Source organism: Xenopus laevis, chromosome 2L, assembly GCF_017654675.1.
Source record: "Xenopus laevis strain J_2021 chromosome 2L, Xenopus_laevis_v10.1, whole genome shotgun sequence".
In the NCBI taxonomy this organism is placed as follows: domain Eukaryota; kingdom Metazoa; phylum Chordata; class Amphibia; order Anura; family Pipidae; genus Xenopus; species Xenopus laevis.
Genome location: NC_054373.1, coordinates 9312730 through 9331406, shown reverse-complemented (window position 1 = coordinate 9331406; position 18677 = coordinate 9312730). Strand labels below are relative to the sequence as shown.

At 42.2% G+C, this 18677-nt stretch overlaps 1 protein-coding gene across 5 annotated transcripts in view; it reads right to left on the bottom strand.

Moving 5' to 3' along the window:
- prdm15.L (PR domain 15 L homeolog) overlaps positions 1-18275 on the bottom strand; it is a 32725-nt gene extending 14450 nt beyond the window's left edge. For 2 of the 5 annotated variants that reach the window (XM_018245879.2, XM_018245882.2), the window contains exons 1-12: positions 17832-18274; positions 14102-14147; positions 13916-14009; positions 12617-12770; positions 9587-9839; positions 7638-7763; positions 7010-7108; positions 5011-5238; positions 4708-4879; positions 2993-3174; positions 2685-2779; positions 1261-1348 (exon numbers count right to left, since the gene is read on the bottom strand). In XM_018245879.2, coding sequence (XP_018101368.1) covers positions 1261-1348; positions 2685-2779; positions 2993-3174; positions 4708-4879; positions 5011-5238; positions 7010-7108; positions 7638-7763; positions 9587-9839; positions 12617-12770; positions 13916-14009; positions 14102-14141 — 1531 coding nt within the window. In that variant the 5' untranslated portion in view covers positions 14142-14147; positions 17832-18274. Of the gene's footprint in view, positions 1-1260; positions 1349-2684; positions 2780-2992; positions 3175-4707; positions 4880-5010; positions 5239-7009; positions 7109-7637; positions 7764-9586; positions 9840-12616; positions 12771-13915; positions 14010-14101; positions 14148-14307; positions 14427-17831 lie in introns of those variants that run through there. The other 3 variants (XM_018245881.2, XM_018245880.2, XM_041581514.1) reach the window with 3 other exon arrangements.
- Positions 18276-18677: the final 402 nt, after the last annotated feature.

Here is an 18677-nt window from a genome sequence, read left to right as displayed (position 1 = left end):
TTCCTAATTTCCACAGCTTCCACTTATTTCTTATGGATCTGCCTGGACATTGGCCCTACTGAATGTCTAATGTAGACATGACTCCTTGAAGTCCATACCTCGTGTTGTAGGCTACATAAACTTGAAATCGTCTACTACACCAGTTACGGGCTTCAAGGAGTCATTTCTACTGTTTTGTTTTTTTTTCAACCAGTTAAAAGGACCAGTAATATCAATTTTTTTTTTTAAATAAAAATTTGTTAATATACATTGAAAAAAACCCCCAGTTTTTTCCGACTTTATACATTATCCATGTATTTTAATATGATATAATAAATCAGGGCCGGAACTAGGGGTAGGCAGAAGAGGCACCTGCCTAGGGTGCAACAACAGGGGGGCGCTGGGCAGGTACCTCTTAAAATTTCTTCTGCCTACCCCATGTCTGTTATCAAAGCTCTCTTTGGTTTCCCACCCTCCGCCGTTCTCTCCCCTCTGTCACTCCCCCCCTCTTCCCCTCCCCTCTGTCGCTCTGCCCCTTTCCCCTCCCCTGCATCCCCTCCCCTACGTTGCTCTGCTCTCCTGCATCCCCTCCGTCGCGCTCAACTCTTTCCCCGCTCTCTCCCTGCCCTGCGCATACGCAAATTGCGGCTCATCTGGGGCATGCACACGTGCACGCACACGCATGGGAGTGAGGAGGGCGGCCGGGTTGCCTAGGGCGCCCGGCCGGCTTGGCCCGGCCCTGTAATAAATTACTCTTTTATCAGCTGAGAGAGATGTGTTTTGGTCTCTAAGATTGCCTACTACTAAGTTCCGGATAAGCATGAAACGCGTTAGGCTCCACAAGGGAAAATGCTATGTATTTTAATATGATCTAATAAATGACTTTTATCAGCATGGATATAGAGTAAAAATACTTTTTTTGCAGTGTGTTACCTCAGTTTGATCACTAGAGGTCTCCATCATGCTGTATTATTTTTTACTCATTAATATATTACTTACTAATACGAATTCTGCAATCAATCGTTTGAGTATTTATAAGATAGGATTATCTCTGCAAATATCCTGCCAACCGAGGGAGCTCTACCTCAGGGTCCATGACCTCCACTTAGGATGAAGGAGTCTCCTATGGAGACACGAGGACACACAGACACCATCTACACAAGCAACAGGTTGGCCAGTCTGAGAGTAGTCTCACTTACTACACAGTTAATTATCACACGTCAGTAGTCAAAGGGATCCTATGGGATATATATACTGGGAAGATCCGCACAAAACCCCCACCTGTTCTGCAGTTGTGAAACTCCAAAAATCCTTGTACCCGAAAAGCTTTCTCGCAGGTGTTGCAGCGATATCTGTAATCCCCATCTACCTGCAAAGAAAGCAAACGAGGGATGTTCCCGGATATCAAAACACGCACAACTATAAGTCCCAGCTGTACCCTCCACACTACAACAAATCTGTGATTTATACATGGTGCAAACATGACACCATGAATTGATACACAACTAAAGCAGGACATACGTGTGCGGAGATTGCTTACTGGTCCCTACACGTGTGATGCTTACAGACCATATAGGGGTTCAAAACCATCGCCTGTAAACTTCTATAGAACAGGCTGAAAATCCTACTGAGTGAGAACTGCATTGGTCCGCTCCCAGTGGGTCTGCATTATGATCTACAGTAAATATTTTGAGGTGAGAGTGGGTTAAAAATAAAAACTGGGCAGGTCTAAAGTCACATGTCTGGAAGGAATCAGACAAGACCACGTGTGTCCTGAGATATGAGGCATAGAAGTGTTTTTAATTTGTGAAGGACCCTGCTCTGTTATTGGCTGGATGGCAACTCTCTGCTCAGTTCTGCTGTTCCGATCACTTGGGCAACATAGCTGAGCTGATAAGCATCCGAAGATGCTTCCTACATCAGTAAATTAAAGGGGCGGAGTATCCTCTTTTCTTCAATCTCAGTTGTGAGCAGGGCTTGTGCTGAACATACTTTTTGCCTCTTGCTTTAATTAGGAAATACAAAGGTTCGTTGCACGAAATAGGGAAAATCCCGACACGGAGGGGCATATTTATCAAGGGTCAAATTTCGAATTTGAAAAACTTCGAAATAGGGATGCACCGAATCCACTATTTTGAATTCGGCCGAACCCCCGAATTCTTTGCGAAAGATTTGGCTGAATACCGAACCTAATCCTAATTTGCATATGCAAATTAGGGGTGGGAAGGGGAAAACTTTACTTCCTTGTTTTGTGACAAAAAGTCATGTGATTTCTCTCCCTGCCCCTAATTTGCATATACAAATTAGGATGTGGTTTGGCAGACAGAAGGATGCGACCGAATCCGAATCCTGCTTAAAAAGGCCAAATCCTGGCAGAATCCCAAACCGAATCCTGGATTCGGTGCATCCCTACTTTGGAGACACAGATCTTTACTGCTAACGGGCTGTGGTTGCCTTGGGCTTGTACAGAAGCACAAAACATAATGTACAACATTTCTAGCTACTTCTTTAGTTCAGCTTTAGTTCTCCTTTAATAGCTGTGGGAAGGGAGGGGTTTGTTTATACAGAGGGCAACTCCGTGTAAGTCATAGCTTTCCTTGTTGCTTTAGAACAAGAAGCATACAATTCAGTAGATTTTGAAATAGTATAAAGCCATTGCCGCAATAAGTGCAGTCACGTAACCTTATAAAAAGGACGAAACCCACCTGGTTCCTGCTGTGCTTATAAGAAACGTGCTGCTTGAGGCTCTCCTTCCGACTGAAGAGTTTCGAGCACTCCTCACACTTAAACAGCTTGTCCCCTAGGGATATAAAAGAGCAATTTGAAAGGCAAAGCTTCTTTCCTAGAACTAAACGCCCACAGAAGCTCCAGGAAAGGCGACAGAAATAACCTGAAAAGAGTGTAAAATAAGAAACTCGGCAGAAAACGCGCATATAAAGCGAATGGCAAAGATGTGAATAAATAGACCTGGCATTGCTGGTCCCTATGGATATTGTGGAAATATTGTGCCTACCGTGGGATCGGACATGCCGACTGAGGTTGCTGCTGTTACGGAAAAGTTTGGCGCAGATGTTGCACTGGAACACGCGCTTGTGATCTCCCAGCTGCCTCGCAAACTTGCGCCTGATCCCGTGTCGGCTCCCCGGGAGCAACAGGCTTCTCTTCATGGAACTGTTGTTTTGGTGAAAAGCAAATCTGTAGGGGAAATTTAGAGCATGTAAATATCAGGGATGCACCAAATCCAGGATTCGGCCTTTCTCAGCAGGATTCTGATTCGGCCGAATCCTTGTGCCTGGTCGAACCAAATCCTAATTTGCATATGTAAATTAGGGGCAGGTAGGGAAATCACATGACTTTTCATCACAAAAGACAATTTTTTTCCACTTTTTCCTTTCCTGCCCCTAATTTGCATCCATAAATTAGGATTCCGGTGAATCTTTCACCAAGGATTCGGCCGTATCCCAAATAGTGGATTCGATGCATCCCTAGTAAATATCCCATGCCCCATAACAAACAGATGCACATGGCTGATACAAGATGGCACTACCGAGACAGTTGCTCTTCCAAAGTTGGGAAAACACTGACCAGATATTACTCCTTTACCATTAATCTATAGACCTGGAGTTAAAGTTACATAGTTAAATCAGGTTGAAAAAAGACAAAGTCCATCAAGTTCAACCCCTCCAAATAAAAACCCAGCCCCATACACACACCTCTCCCTACTCTCAGATAAATTATATTTACCCATATCTATACTAACTATAGTATCACAGTAGCCGTGGATATTAATAGCCTTAGTATTATGAGTTGCAGTGAAGTCCAGTATCTTATCCCTTAATAACCTCTTCAAAGAGCTTTCCTACCACTAATGTCAGACTAACTGGCCTATAGTTTTGAGGCTGAGAACGGGATCCCCTTTTTGAATAGCGGCATCACATTAACCTCCAGGGCTAGGGCTTGAGCATGCTCAGTTTACTCCTCTCCCCCTCCCTCCCTGCTGTAATCTGAGCCCATTGCTATGAGCGAGCAGGGAGAGACTCAGACAGGAAGTGATGTCACACCAAGCTAATATGGCAGCTGCTATCCTAAACAAACAGTGAGAGCTTCTACAGTTTTTTACTCAGGTATGGTAAAGCATTCTGCAGAATAAATATAGTGTTATAGCTGGCAATAAAATGCCTCTGTAGCTTTCTTTCTCCTTTAAAGGGGTTGTTCACCTTAAAATTAACGTTCAGAGAATGAATACTTACAATTGGTTTACATTTTTTATTATTTGTGGTTTTTTGAGTTTTTTAAGCTTTTTATTCAGCAGTTCTCCAGTTTGTAATTTTAGCTGTAAGTTTGCTAGGGTCCAAGTTACCCTAGCAACCATGCGTTGATTTGAATAAGAGACTGGAATAGGGGAGGGTCTGAATATAAAGATAAGTAATAAAAAGCAATAACAATAAATGTGTAGCCTTACAGAGCATTTGTTTTTAGATGGGGTCAGTGACCCCCATTTGAAAGCTGGAAAGGGTCAAAAAAAGAAGGCAAATAATGAAGACCAACTGAAAAGTTGCTTAGAATGGTCCATTCTATTACATACTAAAAGTGAATGTAAAGGTGAACCACCCCTTTAAAGGTAAAGCACCCCATTAAAATAAACAGATGTATGTTTAGGTGGTCTCTGTGCAAGGAAGGAAGGGTAATAAGCCCCCCTCTCTCTATAAAATATCCCACACAACTTACTTGGAGACAGGGGTCAGGCTGTTGGTGGCATTGGGTAATTTGCCCAACATCAGCTCCATGAACTTGTCCTCGGAGTCGTGCTGCAGTTGAACGTCGTCGGGAGGGATCTCGGTTATAATTTCCGCCACTCGGTCGGACGAGAAGACTGGATTGTATAAGATGGGGTTGTGTTCTAGGAGAGACGCACACAAGAAAAAGGAGAGGCTGAGTGATTGGACGGAACCAGCACCTCTGTTCTCCCAACCTCCACCCTTCCATTAACAGGACCAGTCTCACTGTCAGCTACACCATCACAACTGTCACCTGGGGGACTGTCATCATCCACGATCACAAGGGGGATGTCGCCTTTTGGAACCTTGGACTTCCGGCTCCTCTTCGGCTTCTTCTTCAGCTCCAGGTTTGCGTTGGAGTCGGCGCAGACGACGGCCTGGTCGGGGATCACACTCACAGTATCGCACTCCAAGTAGGAGGTGTCGCACGGAGTTGGAGGGGGGATCCCTTTGGCTTGTTCCAAGTGACTTAACAAATGTTCTGTTGGGAGACACATAAGTATGGTAATGGCAAAAGGCCCTCACTAATCCTGGTGGGAGCCCTGTATTTATTATTTATTGGTTCATTCAGTGTAGGACTGGGCTGCTTTATCAGGGGCTCCCACGCATCTACTCCAGAGCCCCCTGCCAACTTCAGGGCCCCCCTTTGGCTGCCCCTTACAACCTGCCTCTACCCCCACCCAGATCAGTACTTATCTGTGATTTTCTACTATTGTCAGAACACAGAAAAAATCGTCAGGCAGACGGGAGCTGAACTGGGAGCTCACCACATCTTTACCCGTTGTCCTGCTGCCCTAGTCTGACACTGGGTTCATTCTAATTCTATTAAAGGGGTTGTTTACTTTAAATTAACTCTCAGTATGATGTAGAGAGTGATATTCTGAGACAATTTGCAATTGGTTTTCATTTTTTATTATTTGTGGTTTTTGAGTTATTTCGCTTTTTATTCAGCAGCTCTCCAGTTTGCAATTTCAGCAATTGTGTTGCTGGGGTCCAAATTACCGTAGCAACCATGCATTAATTTGAATAAGAGACTGGAATATGAATAGGAGAGGCCTGAATAGAAAGATGAGTAATAAAAGTAGCAGTAATAATACATTTGTAGCCTTAAGGTGGCCATAGACGCACTAATAATATCCAACAAAAAAAATGTGTCCGATATTCGGTGCCTGTATAGTGGGAGAGATAAGCCGACGATATTGGCATCTTATTGGTCAGCTTGTCGATTGGGCTGGCTGGAATATTCTATTGGGCGCCTTTGGAGGCACATGAACATCAGCCAATGTTAGGGCTGAATCGTCAGATAGAGGTAAAACTCTATTGTTTCTATATGTATATCTGACGATTCAGCTCTACGTGTGTATTGAAATGAATCTTTCTTGGCAAGATCGTAATTGTCTGTGATCATCTTAACAGAGCATTATGGGGTCAGAGAAAGAGTCAAAAGAAGAAGAAGGCAAACAACTCTATATAAACTATAAAGTAGAAAAAAATGAAGGCCAATAGAAAAGTTGCTTAGAATTAGCCTTTTTATATCATACTAAACGTTTACTTAAAGGTGAACTACCACTTTGAAGTGAGCAAACCAAATGCAATCATGATCTAAAAGCTGAAGAAGAGCCAGAAGAAGAAGGCAAATAATTCAAAATCTATAAAAGAAACAAATAATGAAGACCAATTGAAAAATTACTTAGAACAGGCCATGTTATAAGATACTAAAAAAATAACTTGAAGGTGAACCGCCCCTTTTAGGCGGTTAAATGCGACAGTGGTGTGAATGATCGTAACTACGAGTCCGTTACATTTAGAAGAACGACGATCAAGCTCTGTCCTAAACATACTGGGGCTCATTCATCAACAATGGGCAGTACCTATAGCAACCAATCAGTGATAAGCTTTTTAAAGCCAGCTGCAAGTAGAACAATGAATGCAGCAGTTTGATGCCATGGTTGCTGTGGGTTACTGCCCATGGGCAAATTTGCCCAGTGTTGATAAATGACCCCCATTGTTTGTAGGCAGATCATTTGTAGCATAAATAAAAAAGATTTCATTTTTATGACAATATCCCTGTAAGGAAAGGAAAAGAGGCCCAAAGAACAGCCGTCACCTGCACAGGAGGAGGGGCTTAACTGTTGCAGAATCGCATGTTCCACTTGGTCAGCCAATCACAAACCTGGCATCATGGACATGACAAGCTTCGGCCAATAACAAGGAACTGCTGAAGAAAGTGACAAAAGGACGTGACTATACACCTGTCAACAGATTGGGTTCCATAAAGGCAGTGCCACACACTTTACAGGTCCAGTGGCAGGTTTCCACGTGAATGATGTCGCTGTTGTCCTGACATGAAACTGTTAAAGAAAAAATAAAATTGAAATTAAAGTAGGGATGCCCTGAATCCACTATTTGGGATTTGGCCGAATACTGACCCAAAATGTGCAAATTAGGGATGGGAAAGGAAAAAGTGTGAACATTTTTTTTTTACTTCCTTGTTTTGTGATGAAAAGTCATGTGATTTCCATCCCCATCCCTAATTTACATATGCAAATTAGGTTTTGGTTCCAAATCCGGAACCGAATCCTGGATTCGGTGCATCCCTAAATTAAAGTCACGCCACAGATTACTAATAAACTTCATATAATATCATGGGGCATGGGACAATCACTGGCTTGGCCACAGAAAACATTCTAATGCTCTGATTGGCTAGATGCTCTGCTGCAGCCTATGTAGAAATGGTCTGATTGGCTACAGGTAACATTGCATTGCCCTGGTTGGCCAACTGCTGCAGCACAATGGATGTCCTAATGCTCGGATTGGCTACAGATTTATTTTGGTCCGATGAACATTGGAATGAACGTGAACCTTGAACAGATCACATACCTGAAGTGTAGGCTGCGGGGGGATGGGTCACTTTTATCTTTTTGGAAGACAGTATGGTGCTTGCGGGAGTCGTGGAGGAACTTGGGTTCAAGTCTTTTTCAGGTTCAGCGGCCAAGAAATTCACCTCTGTTGAGAAATCACAGTATTTATGACCACAAACATATGAGGGCAGATTTACTAAAGTTCAAACGGTAAATTCTAATATTCGAGTTGGTTTTTTTGGCCAAAACTCCCGAGATTTATCATCCCCCTACAACTCAAATTCGATAGGTCGCCACCTAAAAACTTGCCGAGTTCCGGTACAAGTCAATGGAAGTGCCCAGTTGACCCATTTGAAGACGTTAATAGCCTTCCCGACATTCAAGGTTTTTTTTGAGGAAAACTCCATTCAAATTTTGGGTCGTTAACATTAGATTGAATTTCATAAGTAAGCTTCCATTTGAGTTGTTAGTAAATTCGAGTTTCTAAGAGTAAAAAAAAAAAAAAATTGGCATAATTCTAAAAATCGACAATTGATAAATATGCCCCATGGAGTAGTGCTGCACAAACACACGTATAGCTCTTTGTAGAGTCGGGTGCCTGAGTGAGGCATTCTCTCCACAGAAATATTCCAGCAGCACTCCGAAAATGTGATTTATTTGTGCCGCAAAACAGACAACGTTTCGGCCAGATAAAGGGCTGGATAAGCCCGAAACGTTGGCTGTTTTGTGGCACAAATAAATCACATTTTCGGGGAGGGCTGCTGGAATATTTCTTCAGAGTATTTATGACTGCACTGACAAAAGCAGAAATGATTCCTTAAAAACAACAAGTACAAATCCAGTATACTGCCATGTTTTGTGACAAAAAGTCGCGATATTTCCCTCCCCACCCATAATTTGCATATGAAAATTAGGATTCGGTTCAGCCGGGCAGAAGGATTCAGCCGAATCCTGCTGAAAAAGGCCGAAAACCGAACCGAATCCTGGATTCGGTTCATCCCTAATTTGTATGGGGTCTATTCTTGGTTTCACAGATTTTACATTGGTAAATGAGCCCTGTCCGTTTCCAAGCGCTATATTTTATTCGCAAAATACCTGTTATTTTCAGCGTTCATACTTCCTTGTAAAGATTCAGGAGAAAGAAAGAGGCTGCTCTGATGTTCTTCTGCTTAGGAAAATAATTAAAAACTTTTCTCAAATCTTTCCTAAAGAGAAGAACATCAGAGCAGCCTCTTTCTTTCTCCTGACAACTTCCTTAACTACTTGGTGGTCAGACTGGTGGGAAACTGACCAGCAGGTGGCGCTGTTGTAACAAAACTCATTCATATTAACAGTACATGTATCCCTTAATATCTTGGAATTCAAAAATATAAATAAATAATGAATGTACATTGCAATGTACATTGCTTAGAACAGCCCCATCATCAATTTTACAATCACTTATTTTTAATTATCCTTTAAACGGTTTCTGTCACTCTGTCACTGCATGCCAGCAAGACTGGCAGGCAGATAAAATGTGGAGAAAGAGACCCGGGGACATTGTGAGTAAATACAGATTTGGCTAATGTTCTGGAGAAAGAAGGCTTGGGGGGAAAGAGTTAAAAGCCGCCTGGAGAGGCAGGATGAAGGGATCGGGGACAAGACAAGTGAAGTGGCTGCTGTGTAAGAGAAGGAAAGAATCAGTACGGGAAGGCAGGGAAAGGGAGCAGGGCACAGGACTGGAAAAGGAAGGAACTGGAGAAAGTGACAATGATGGAGAAATAGCTTCACTTTGTTGCTGAAACATGTTAAATAACTAAGCTACTAACTCCTACACATTTCTGTATCCTTAACATGTTTCTCTTATTTTACATTTTCCCGGGTTTTGTTTTTTTTTTTTTTCACGGTCCCTTGAAAGACGTACATGTACATTAGAATTCCAGCTGTAAATGCCGCTATAGAAGTGCAAGCTCACGGGGGCAGACTCACCATCGTGGCAGGGTATGGGAGGCTTGAGCAGAGCTTTCTCCATTTTCCTGGCGTAGAAGGCAGCGTACCACACTCTCAGCTCGGCCCCTAGCTCTATATCCCGGGAGGTAGTGAAGTAGATGTCGTTGCCGTGCTGAAAGGCCGTCAAGTTCTGGTGGGAGAAATCCATGGCCGGTCGCACAAACATCATCCAGTTACAGTCGTCCTCGCTGGAAGCGTCGCACAGCTCCACCCGGCCGTCCTTATGGAATATCTGCAGAGTTCAGTTAGAACAAGATAAAAACAAATGCCTCCGGTGCAACTATAACACCCAATGCCCAAACATAAGGTGTGCCTTTAGTGTGCCAGATCCTCTCTGTGATGCGTCTGCTCCGATTTGATTTCAACTGCACAGGCTCCTCCTCGGTGGAGCAGTATCGGAAGATGTATCTCTTGAAAGCATCGAGTATCGGCCCAGGGCGAGTTACATTAAAGGGGTGGTTCACCTTTAAATTAACTGTTAGTATGATGTAGAGAGGGATATTCGGAGACAATTTGCAGTAAGGATGCAGCGAATCCACTATTTTGGATTCAGCTGAACCCCCGAACCCTTCACAAAAGATTTGGCCGAATACTGAACCGAATCCAAATCCTAATTTCCATATGCAAATTAGGTATGGGAAGGGGGAAACATTTTTTCCTTGTTTTGTGACAAAAAGTCAAGCGATTTCCCTCCCTCAAATTAGGATTTGGATTTGGTTCGGCTGGGCAGAAAGATTCCACCGAATCCGAATCCTGCTGAAAAAGGCTGAATCCCGAATGGAATCCTGGATTTGGTGCACGACTACTTTGCAGCTTCAGGCCTCCCCTTCAGCAGCTGCTTAAAACTTGCCTCCACCCCACCCCGATTAGCACTATCTGTGATTTGCTTCTATTGTCAGAACAAGGAGAAATCGCTAGGCAGGCGGGAGCAGATCTGAGCCGGGGCCCACCAGGTTTTTTCCCGGTGTCCTGATGGCCTAGTCTGACCCTGGGTTCATTCTAATTCCATTAAATGCATTGTACACCTCTACATTAAATTAAAAATAGTTAGTATGATGTAAAGGGGAATATTCTGAGACAATTTGCAATTGGTTTTCATTTTTTATTATTTGTGGTTTTTGAGTTAGCTTTTTATTCAGCAGCTCTCCAGTTGCAATTTCAGCAAGTAGGTTGCTAGCATCCAAATCACCCTAGCAACCATGCATTAATTTGAATTAGGGATGCACGGAAACCACTATTTTAGGATACGGCCGAATCCCAAATACTTTGTTAAAGATTTGGCCAAATACTGAACCGAATCGAAACCCTAATTTGTATTTATAAATTAGGGAAGAAAGATGGAAAGAGAACCGCGTTTGCAGATCGTAGTTAAAAAAATGTTGACTTCCTTGTCATCGATGTGCAATGTTGGTGCTCTATAAATGCATGTTAATAATAATAGGGATGCACCAAATCCAGAATTCGGTTCGGGATTTGGCCAGGATTCAGCCTTTTTCAGCAGGATTTGGATTCGGCCCTATCCTTCTGCCCAGCCGAACTGAATCCTAATTTGCATATGCAAATTAAGGGCGATGAGGGAAATTGAGTGACTTTTTGTAACAAAACAAAGAAAAAAATGTTTTCCCCTTCCCAACCCTAATTTGCATATGCAAATTAGGATTCGGATTCGGTTCGGTATTCGCCCAAATCTTTCACAAAGGATTCAGGGGTTTCTCAAGAATCCAAAATTGTGGATTCAGTGCATCCCTAAATAATAATAATAATAAATTGTGTGACGAAAATGACGAAGCACAGATACACAGTAGATAACAGATAAGCACTACTATAGTTTATATAAACAAGCTGCTGTGTAGCCATGGGGGCAGCCATTCAAGCACAGGATACACAGTAGATAACAGATAAGTACTACTATAGTTTATATAAACAAGCTGCTGTGTAGCCAAGGGGGCAGCCATTCAAGCACAGGATACACAGTAGATAACAGATAAGTACTACTATAGTTTATATAAACAAGCTGCTGTGTAGCCATGGGGGCAGCCATTCAAGCACAGGATACACAGTAGATAACAGATAAGTACTACTATAGTTTATATAAACAAGCTGCTGTGTAGCCATGGGGGCAGCCATTCAAGCACAGGATACACAGTAGATAACAGATAAGTACTACTATAGTTTATATAAACAAGCTGCTGTGTAGCCATGGGGCAGCCATTCAAGCACAGGATACACAGTAGATAACAGATAAGTACTACTATAGTTTATATAAACAAGCTGCTGTGTAGCCATGGGGGCAGCCATTCAAGCACAGGATACACAGTAGATAACAGATAAGTACTGCTATAGTTCATATAAACAAGCAGCTTGTTTATATAAACTATAGTAGTGTTTCTGAAGCAAACAAACCAGTTTTACAAGGATATTCTCATTACTTTAAAACACGTTAAAGGAATTGTTCAGTGTAAAAATAAAAACTGGTTAAATAGATAGGCTGTGCAAAATAAAAAATGTTTCTAATATAGTTAGTTAGCCAAAAATGTAATGTATAAAGGCTGGAGTGATTTGATGTATAACATGTCAGTCTGATCACTACTTCCTGCTTTTCAGCTCTCTTGGTTTACACTGACTGGTTACCATGGCTACCAGGCAGTAACCAATCAGAGACTTGAGGGGGGGCACATGGGTCATTTCTGTTGCTTTTGAATCTGAGCTGAATGCTGAGGATCAATTGCAAACTTACTGAACAGAAATGTACCATGTGGCCCCCCTTCAAGTCGCTGACTAACTCAGAGTTATAGAGCTGAAAAGCAGGAAGTTGTGTTCTGGCTATTTTATTAGACATCTGTTCACTCCAGCCTTTATACATTACATTTTTGGCTAACTAACTATATTAGAAACATTTTTTATTTTGCACAGCCTATCTATTTACCCAGTTTTTATTTTCACACTGAACTATTCCTTTAATTTTTTGGTGTTACTGTTCCTTTAAAAGTGAACCCAGTTGAGTTGTACCTTCAGCAGGAAAGCCGCCTCTTCGTCCAGTCTGGAGACTCTCTTAGACTCGAATGGGCCAAACTGGGTGCGCTTCACAAGCGGAGTCACGGCAAAAACTCCTTCCGCTCCATCCTCCGCCCGCCTGATCTCCAGGTTTGTAGGAAGAGAAGACCTGGTGGAACAAACAAGTTATCAGAGCACTTCCACCCTATTCATGCAGTGCAGTTATCTATCCTAATGTTGATGAGGTCGCACTTCTGGTTCCGACTCCTGAAACACTACAGCAGAAACCAGCTCCATAAGAATAATGGAAGAGTTTCATATACAGGTATGGGACCTGTTATCCAGAATGCTGGGGAAATTGGGTTTTCCGGATAATGGATCTTTCCGTAATTTGGATCTTCATACCTTAAATCTACTAGAAAATCACGTAAACATTAAATAAACTCAATAGGCTGGTTTTGCTTCCAATAAGGATTAATTATTTCTTAGTTGGGATCAAGTACAAGCTACTGTTTTATTATCACACAGAAAAAGGAAATCATTAAAAATGTTTTAATTATTTCATTAAAGTGGAGTCTATGGGTCATGGCCTTTCTGTAATTTGGAGCTTACTGGATAACAGATCCCATAGAGGTATGGGACCTCTTATCCAGAATGGTCGGGACCTGGGGTTTTTCGCATAACGGATCTTTCTGTAATTTGGATCTTCATAACTTAAGTCTACTAGAAAATCATGTAAACATTAAATAAAGCCAATAGGCTGGTTTTGCTTCCAATAAAGATTAATTATATCTTAGTTGGGATCAAGTACAAGTTACTGTTTTATTATTACTAGGAAAGCACCGAATCCAGGATTCAGTTTGAGATTCTGCCTTTTTCAGCAGAATTCGGATTCGGCCGGCAGAATCTAATCCTAATTTGCATATGCAAATTAGGGGGCGGGAGGGAAACCGTGTGACTTTTTGTCACAAAACAAGGAAGTAAAAAATGCTTTCCCCTTTCCACCCCTAATTTGCATAGGCAAATTATGATTTGGATTGGTATTGGGCCGAATCTTTCACGAACGATTCCAGGGTTTCGGCCGAATACAAAATAGTGGATTCGATGCATCCCTAATTATTACAGAGAAAAAGGAAATCATTTTTAAAAATGTGAATTATTTGGATACAATGGAGTCTATGGGAGACAACCTTTCTGTAATTCGGAGCTTTCTGGATAATGGGTTTCCGGATAACAGACCCCCGCATCTATAAATATATCCGTATTCCGTGCAGACAACCGCCGGCGCCCCACTCCACTACTTGCAATAATTACCGGGCTCGACTCAAAACAAAAGAATCCTGTACAGTAACCACAGGTCCCAGCTCGGGGCATTCGGCATCGTGATATTGACCACAGTCTTCACACCCTGAACAGACACAAGAGACCAGGGTAAAAGCCTTGCCCCAAATTAAACGTATCCTTATACTGTACATTGTGCAAAGCAAGTGAAATCCTTACATATAAATACAGCCTCATCCATTGGTTCCTGGGCCATCATTCACACCTATAGGAAGCAGAAGAACAGTAAGGGGGAGGAGCTTAGATCATTTTACCCAATAGTCATTCTATCCCAATACACAAGTGACTTGGTGCTGTACATATTCAGGGTTATCACGGCTGCTAAAAGAGACTGCTGAGCATGTCTGGGGTTGGTGAGCACTCACTTTGCCTGTGGTCAGTTTGTCTCTAGAACGTTACTGTTGTATGTCAGGCAGGTACTTCCTGTGGATAGTCAGTGGCACCGCACATGCTCAGTGAGCTCCGGCCTGCCGACGAGAAGCTAAGATTAGGGGGCGTGGGAAAGGTCAGCAGAAAGTGGGGTTCGTCTGTCATAGAAGCTGAAGCAACAGTGCTGATTATTTATCAATCTCAATGCAGACTGCACTGATTTCCATGGTGCCATGTAATGTGAATCGGAATTAACCACTAATCAGCCTTCTAGTGTGACTTTTATATTCAGTGTATTGGGAGTCAGTCCCTCTGGTGAGTGACAGCAGCCCAGAGCTTGTGAATCAGCAGAAAACAAGATGGGGGGCATCTATAGGTCACATAAGGTTCTGAGCAGCTGATTGGTGGGTACAGAACTATATATCTTGCACTAAAAAGCCCCTACTACATATAAAATCCAAGATGCATAGGCCAGTTTTACTTTCAGTCAGTACACAGAGATACTACACTAGTTATTCCCCAGTACTAAGAAGAATTCAGCAGGAACAGCCCCCTGAATTTGCTCAGTGCAACAGTTAAAGGGTTTGTTCACCTTTAAAGTAACTGTTAGTATGATGTAGAGAGGGATATTCGAGACAATTTGCAATTGGTTTTCATTTTTTATTATTTGTGGTTTTTGAGTTATTAAGCTTTTTATTCAGCAGCTCTCCAGTTTCAGCCATGTGGTTGCTGGAGTCCATATTCCCCTAGCAACCATGCATTGATTTGAATAAGAGACTGGAATATGAATAGGAGAGGCCTGAATAGAAAGAGGAGTAATAAAAAGTAACAATAACCATATAATTGTAGCCTTACAGAGCATTTGTTTTTTATATGGGGTCAGTGACCCCCATTTGAAAGTGGGAAAGAGTCAGAAGGCAAATAATTCAAAAACTATAAAAAAAGAAAAATGAAGGCCAATTGAAAAGTTGCTTATTCTATAATGTATAACATAAAGGTGAACCACCCCCAACCACCAGCACAAAATACAAATACAAGATACGAAAACCTTTTTTTTTTTATCATTTATTATTAAAGAAATCTGAACCAATAGCAGCTACTGGATTAACCCTGTATTTAAGCAGTCGGCAGCCCTGCAGATGGTCTTGGCTACACTTCTCGCGGCTCTTCTGAGCACTTTCCTAATTCCATTTTATTTTTTAGCTTCCAGGAATAATTTCCCAGTTAAAGGTGATATAAACCCAACAAGAAAATGTCAAATTATTTTTTTTTTTTAATTCTAAGCAACTTTCCTATACAGGCATTAAAACTCTTGTTTCTTCTGTCAGTGATCTTGACTGTCAACGGAAAAGCAATAATTAGAGCTGCAGAAGCAGCAGCCAATCAGAAATCCACTTGCTTTATGTTCCTGTATTTCTGATTGGCTGCTGCATCTCTAATTACTGCTTCCTGCTTTATTTCCCTGCAAGGGCTGATGTAATTAGCGACACAATGTATAGAGAACTTATTCATGAAATGTATCACATTTATTCACAGCTTTGTTTCAGGCAGCCTTAAAGGAACAGTAACACACACAAAAAAAAAATGTACATGTCTATCAGAATTTTATGTAAAATCTGCATGTTTGCTAATTAGGAAGCTTGTACCATGGAAGCTGCCATACTGGATGCTGGAGGGCCGCCGAGTTCACTTTACCAGGCTGTTAAACTAATTACAAGACAAATCTTACCACCAACCGGAGAGACACATTGGGGTCAAATATCATTTTAGATCTCCACATGGATTCAGGTTCAAGAACATTGATAAAACGACATCAAATATTTGCGAAGATAAAAATTTTATTTGCAAATTCCGTGTTACAGGAATACTATACTGGCCCTTTAAATCCATCATCTGGTTTCTGCCCCACCGCCTATGGACTGAGGAGGCAGTTGATAGGTCAGCCTGAATGTGGCTCCTCCCAATATGTGATAAGTGAGCCAGAACTAATATAGAACATGGGGAATTATATTAACAAATGCTGAGGGAATACTGGTGTGGGGCAATTATATTAATTAAGGACAAGACAAGGACAGTGTGGGGCTATTATATTAATTAAGGGCAAGACAACAACAGTGTGGGGCAATTATATTAATTAAGGACAAGACAATGACAGTGTGGGGCTATTATATTAATTAAGGGCAAGACAATGACAGTGTAGGGCAATTATTTTAATTAAGGACAAGATAATGACAGTGTGGGGCAATTCTATTAATTAAGGGAAGACAATGACAGTGTGGGGTAATTCTATTAATTAAGGGCAAGTCAATGACAGTGTGGGGCAATTATATTAATTAGGGGCAAGACAATGACAGTGTGGGCAATTATATTAATTAAGGACAAGATGTCAGTGTGGGGAAATTATATTAATTAGGGGCAAGACAATGACAGTGTGGGGCAATTATATTAATTAAGGACAAGACAAGGACAGTGTGGGGCAATTATATTAATTAAGGACAAGATAATGTCAGTGTGGGGCAATTATATTAATTAAGGGAAGACCAGGACAGTGTGGGGCAATTATATTAATTAGGGGCAAGACAATGACAGTGTGGGGCAATTATATTAATTAAGGACAAGACAAGGACAGTGTGGGGCAATTATATTAATTAGGGGCAAGACAATGACAGTGTGGGGCAATTATATTAATTAAGGGAAGACCAGGACAGTGTGGGGCAATTATATTAATTAGGGGCAAGACAATGACAGTGTGGGGCAATTATATTAATTAAGGACAAGACAAGGACAGTGTGGGGCAATTATATTAATTAAGGACAAGACAAGGACAGTGTGGGGCAATTATATTAATTAAGGGCAAGACAAGGACAGTGTGGGGCAATTATATTAATTAAGGGAAGACAAGGACAGTGTGGGGCAATTATATTAATTAAGGGAAGACAAGGACAGTGTGGGGCAATTATATTAATTAAGGACAAGACAACAACAGTGTGGGGCAATTCTATTAATTAAGGACAAGATAATGTCAGTGTGGGGCAATTCTATTAATGAAGGGAAATGCCAGTGTGGGGGGAGGGCAGTTAAAGTGACAGGGGACTGACTCCATTGGGGCATCTAATACAGGAGCAATCCTATTGGTTAATGACAGTTGACAAGAGAATTGGGGGATTAATACAATATATATAAGAAATGTCCCACATGAGGAGACTGAGGGATGAGCTGCCCGAGTCACTGCCCCAGTGGTTCCCGCAGTTCCAGGCGGCGCGTCGTTACGTCCCAAGGGGCGGCCCAACTGGGAGGGGAAGTCGCTCCGGGATCCGCACACTGACACCCAGCCGGGTTTTAACTGCGATCCCTGAGCAGAGGAGAAGCCGCTCCCACCCCAGGCTGCAACAAAGAACAATCGGCCTGGCAACTGGAGCGGGAGGGAGCCAACACTTGCCCACGACTCGCCCTGCCACCCACCCTTCTACTCGCCCACCTCCCCTAGTATCCAGTGTCCGGTCTCGCCCTCCTCCCCTACCTGCTCCTCAATAGCCCGAGAAGGAACCGAATCCAGGCTCCGGGTTCCGATCCGCTCCGGAAATCACGCGGGACCGGAAGAGCACGGTCGCCGCGCGGTTCATGCTGGGAATTGTAGTTTGAGCGAAGCGTGGCTGCTGCGTGTAGGAGGTGTAATGCTATTGGCTGAGTTATTAATGCGGCCAGCCAATCACGTGCGGGTCTTGACCCTCCAGTGTTTATAGACTCGGTGCAATGGTTTATCATGTGACACTGGGCCCTGGTGCTGGGGCAGAGCTTTCAGTTGATTCTTGTCATTTCCTTTTATTATTTATTTTATATTAAAACTGATTGTAACTTACAGTATCACAGGCAACATCATTGGTTGCCAATAGTGATGGGACAATCAATTCCCCAGACATGGAGTCACTGTGAGTTGCCACGTTTCGACACCTGTCAATGTTTTCGCAAAACTGCGTTGAAAATTGTATTTCTTTATTTTTATTTCTCTTTTGGTCAATATTTTGGTTTTGAAAATGATTGCGAAATGTATATCACATGTAATCTGACATTGCATGCGCAGTTGGAGTAAGTTCCCGGTCCGGAACAACTGCGCATGCGCCAAAAGTCACAGAGATTACAGAAAGTTCCGAAATCGGGATTTCCGGTGACTTTCTTCACATGCACAAAATCTTAATTTTCAGTAACTTTCATCACATGCGCAAAATCTTAATTTTCAGTGACTTTAGTCACATGTGCAAAATCTTAATTTTTAGTAACTTTCGGCACATGCGCAAAATCTTAATTTTCAGTAACTTTCGGCACATGCGCAAAATCTTAATTTTCAGTAATTTTCGTCACATGCGCA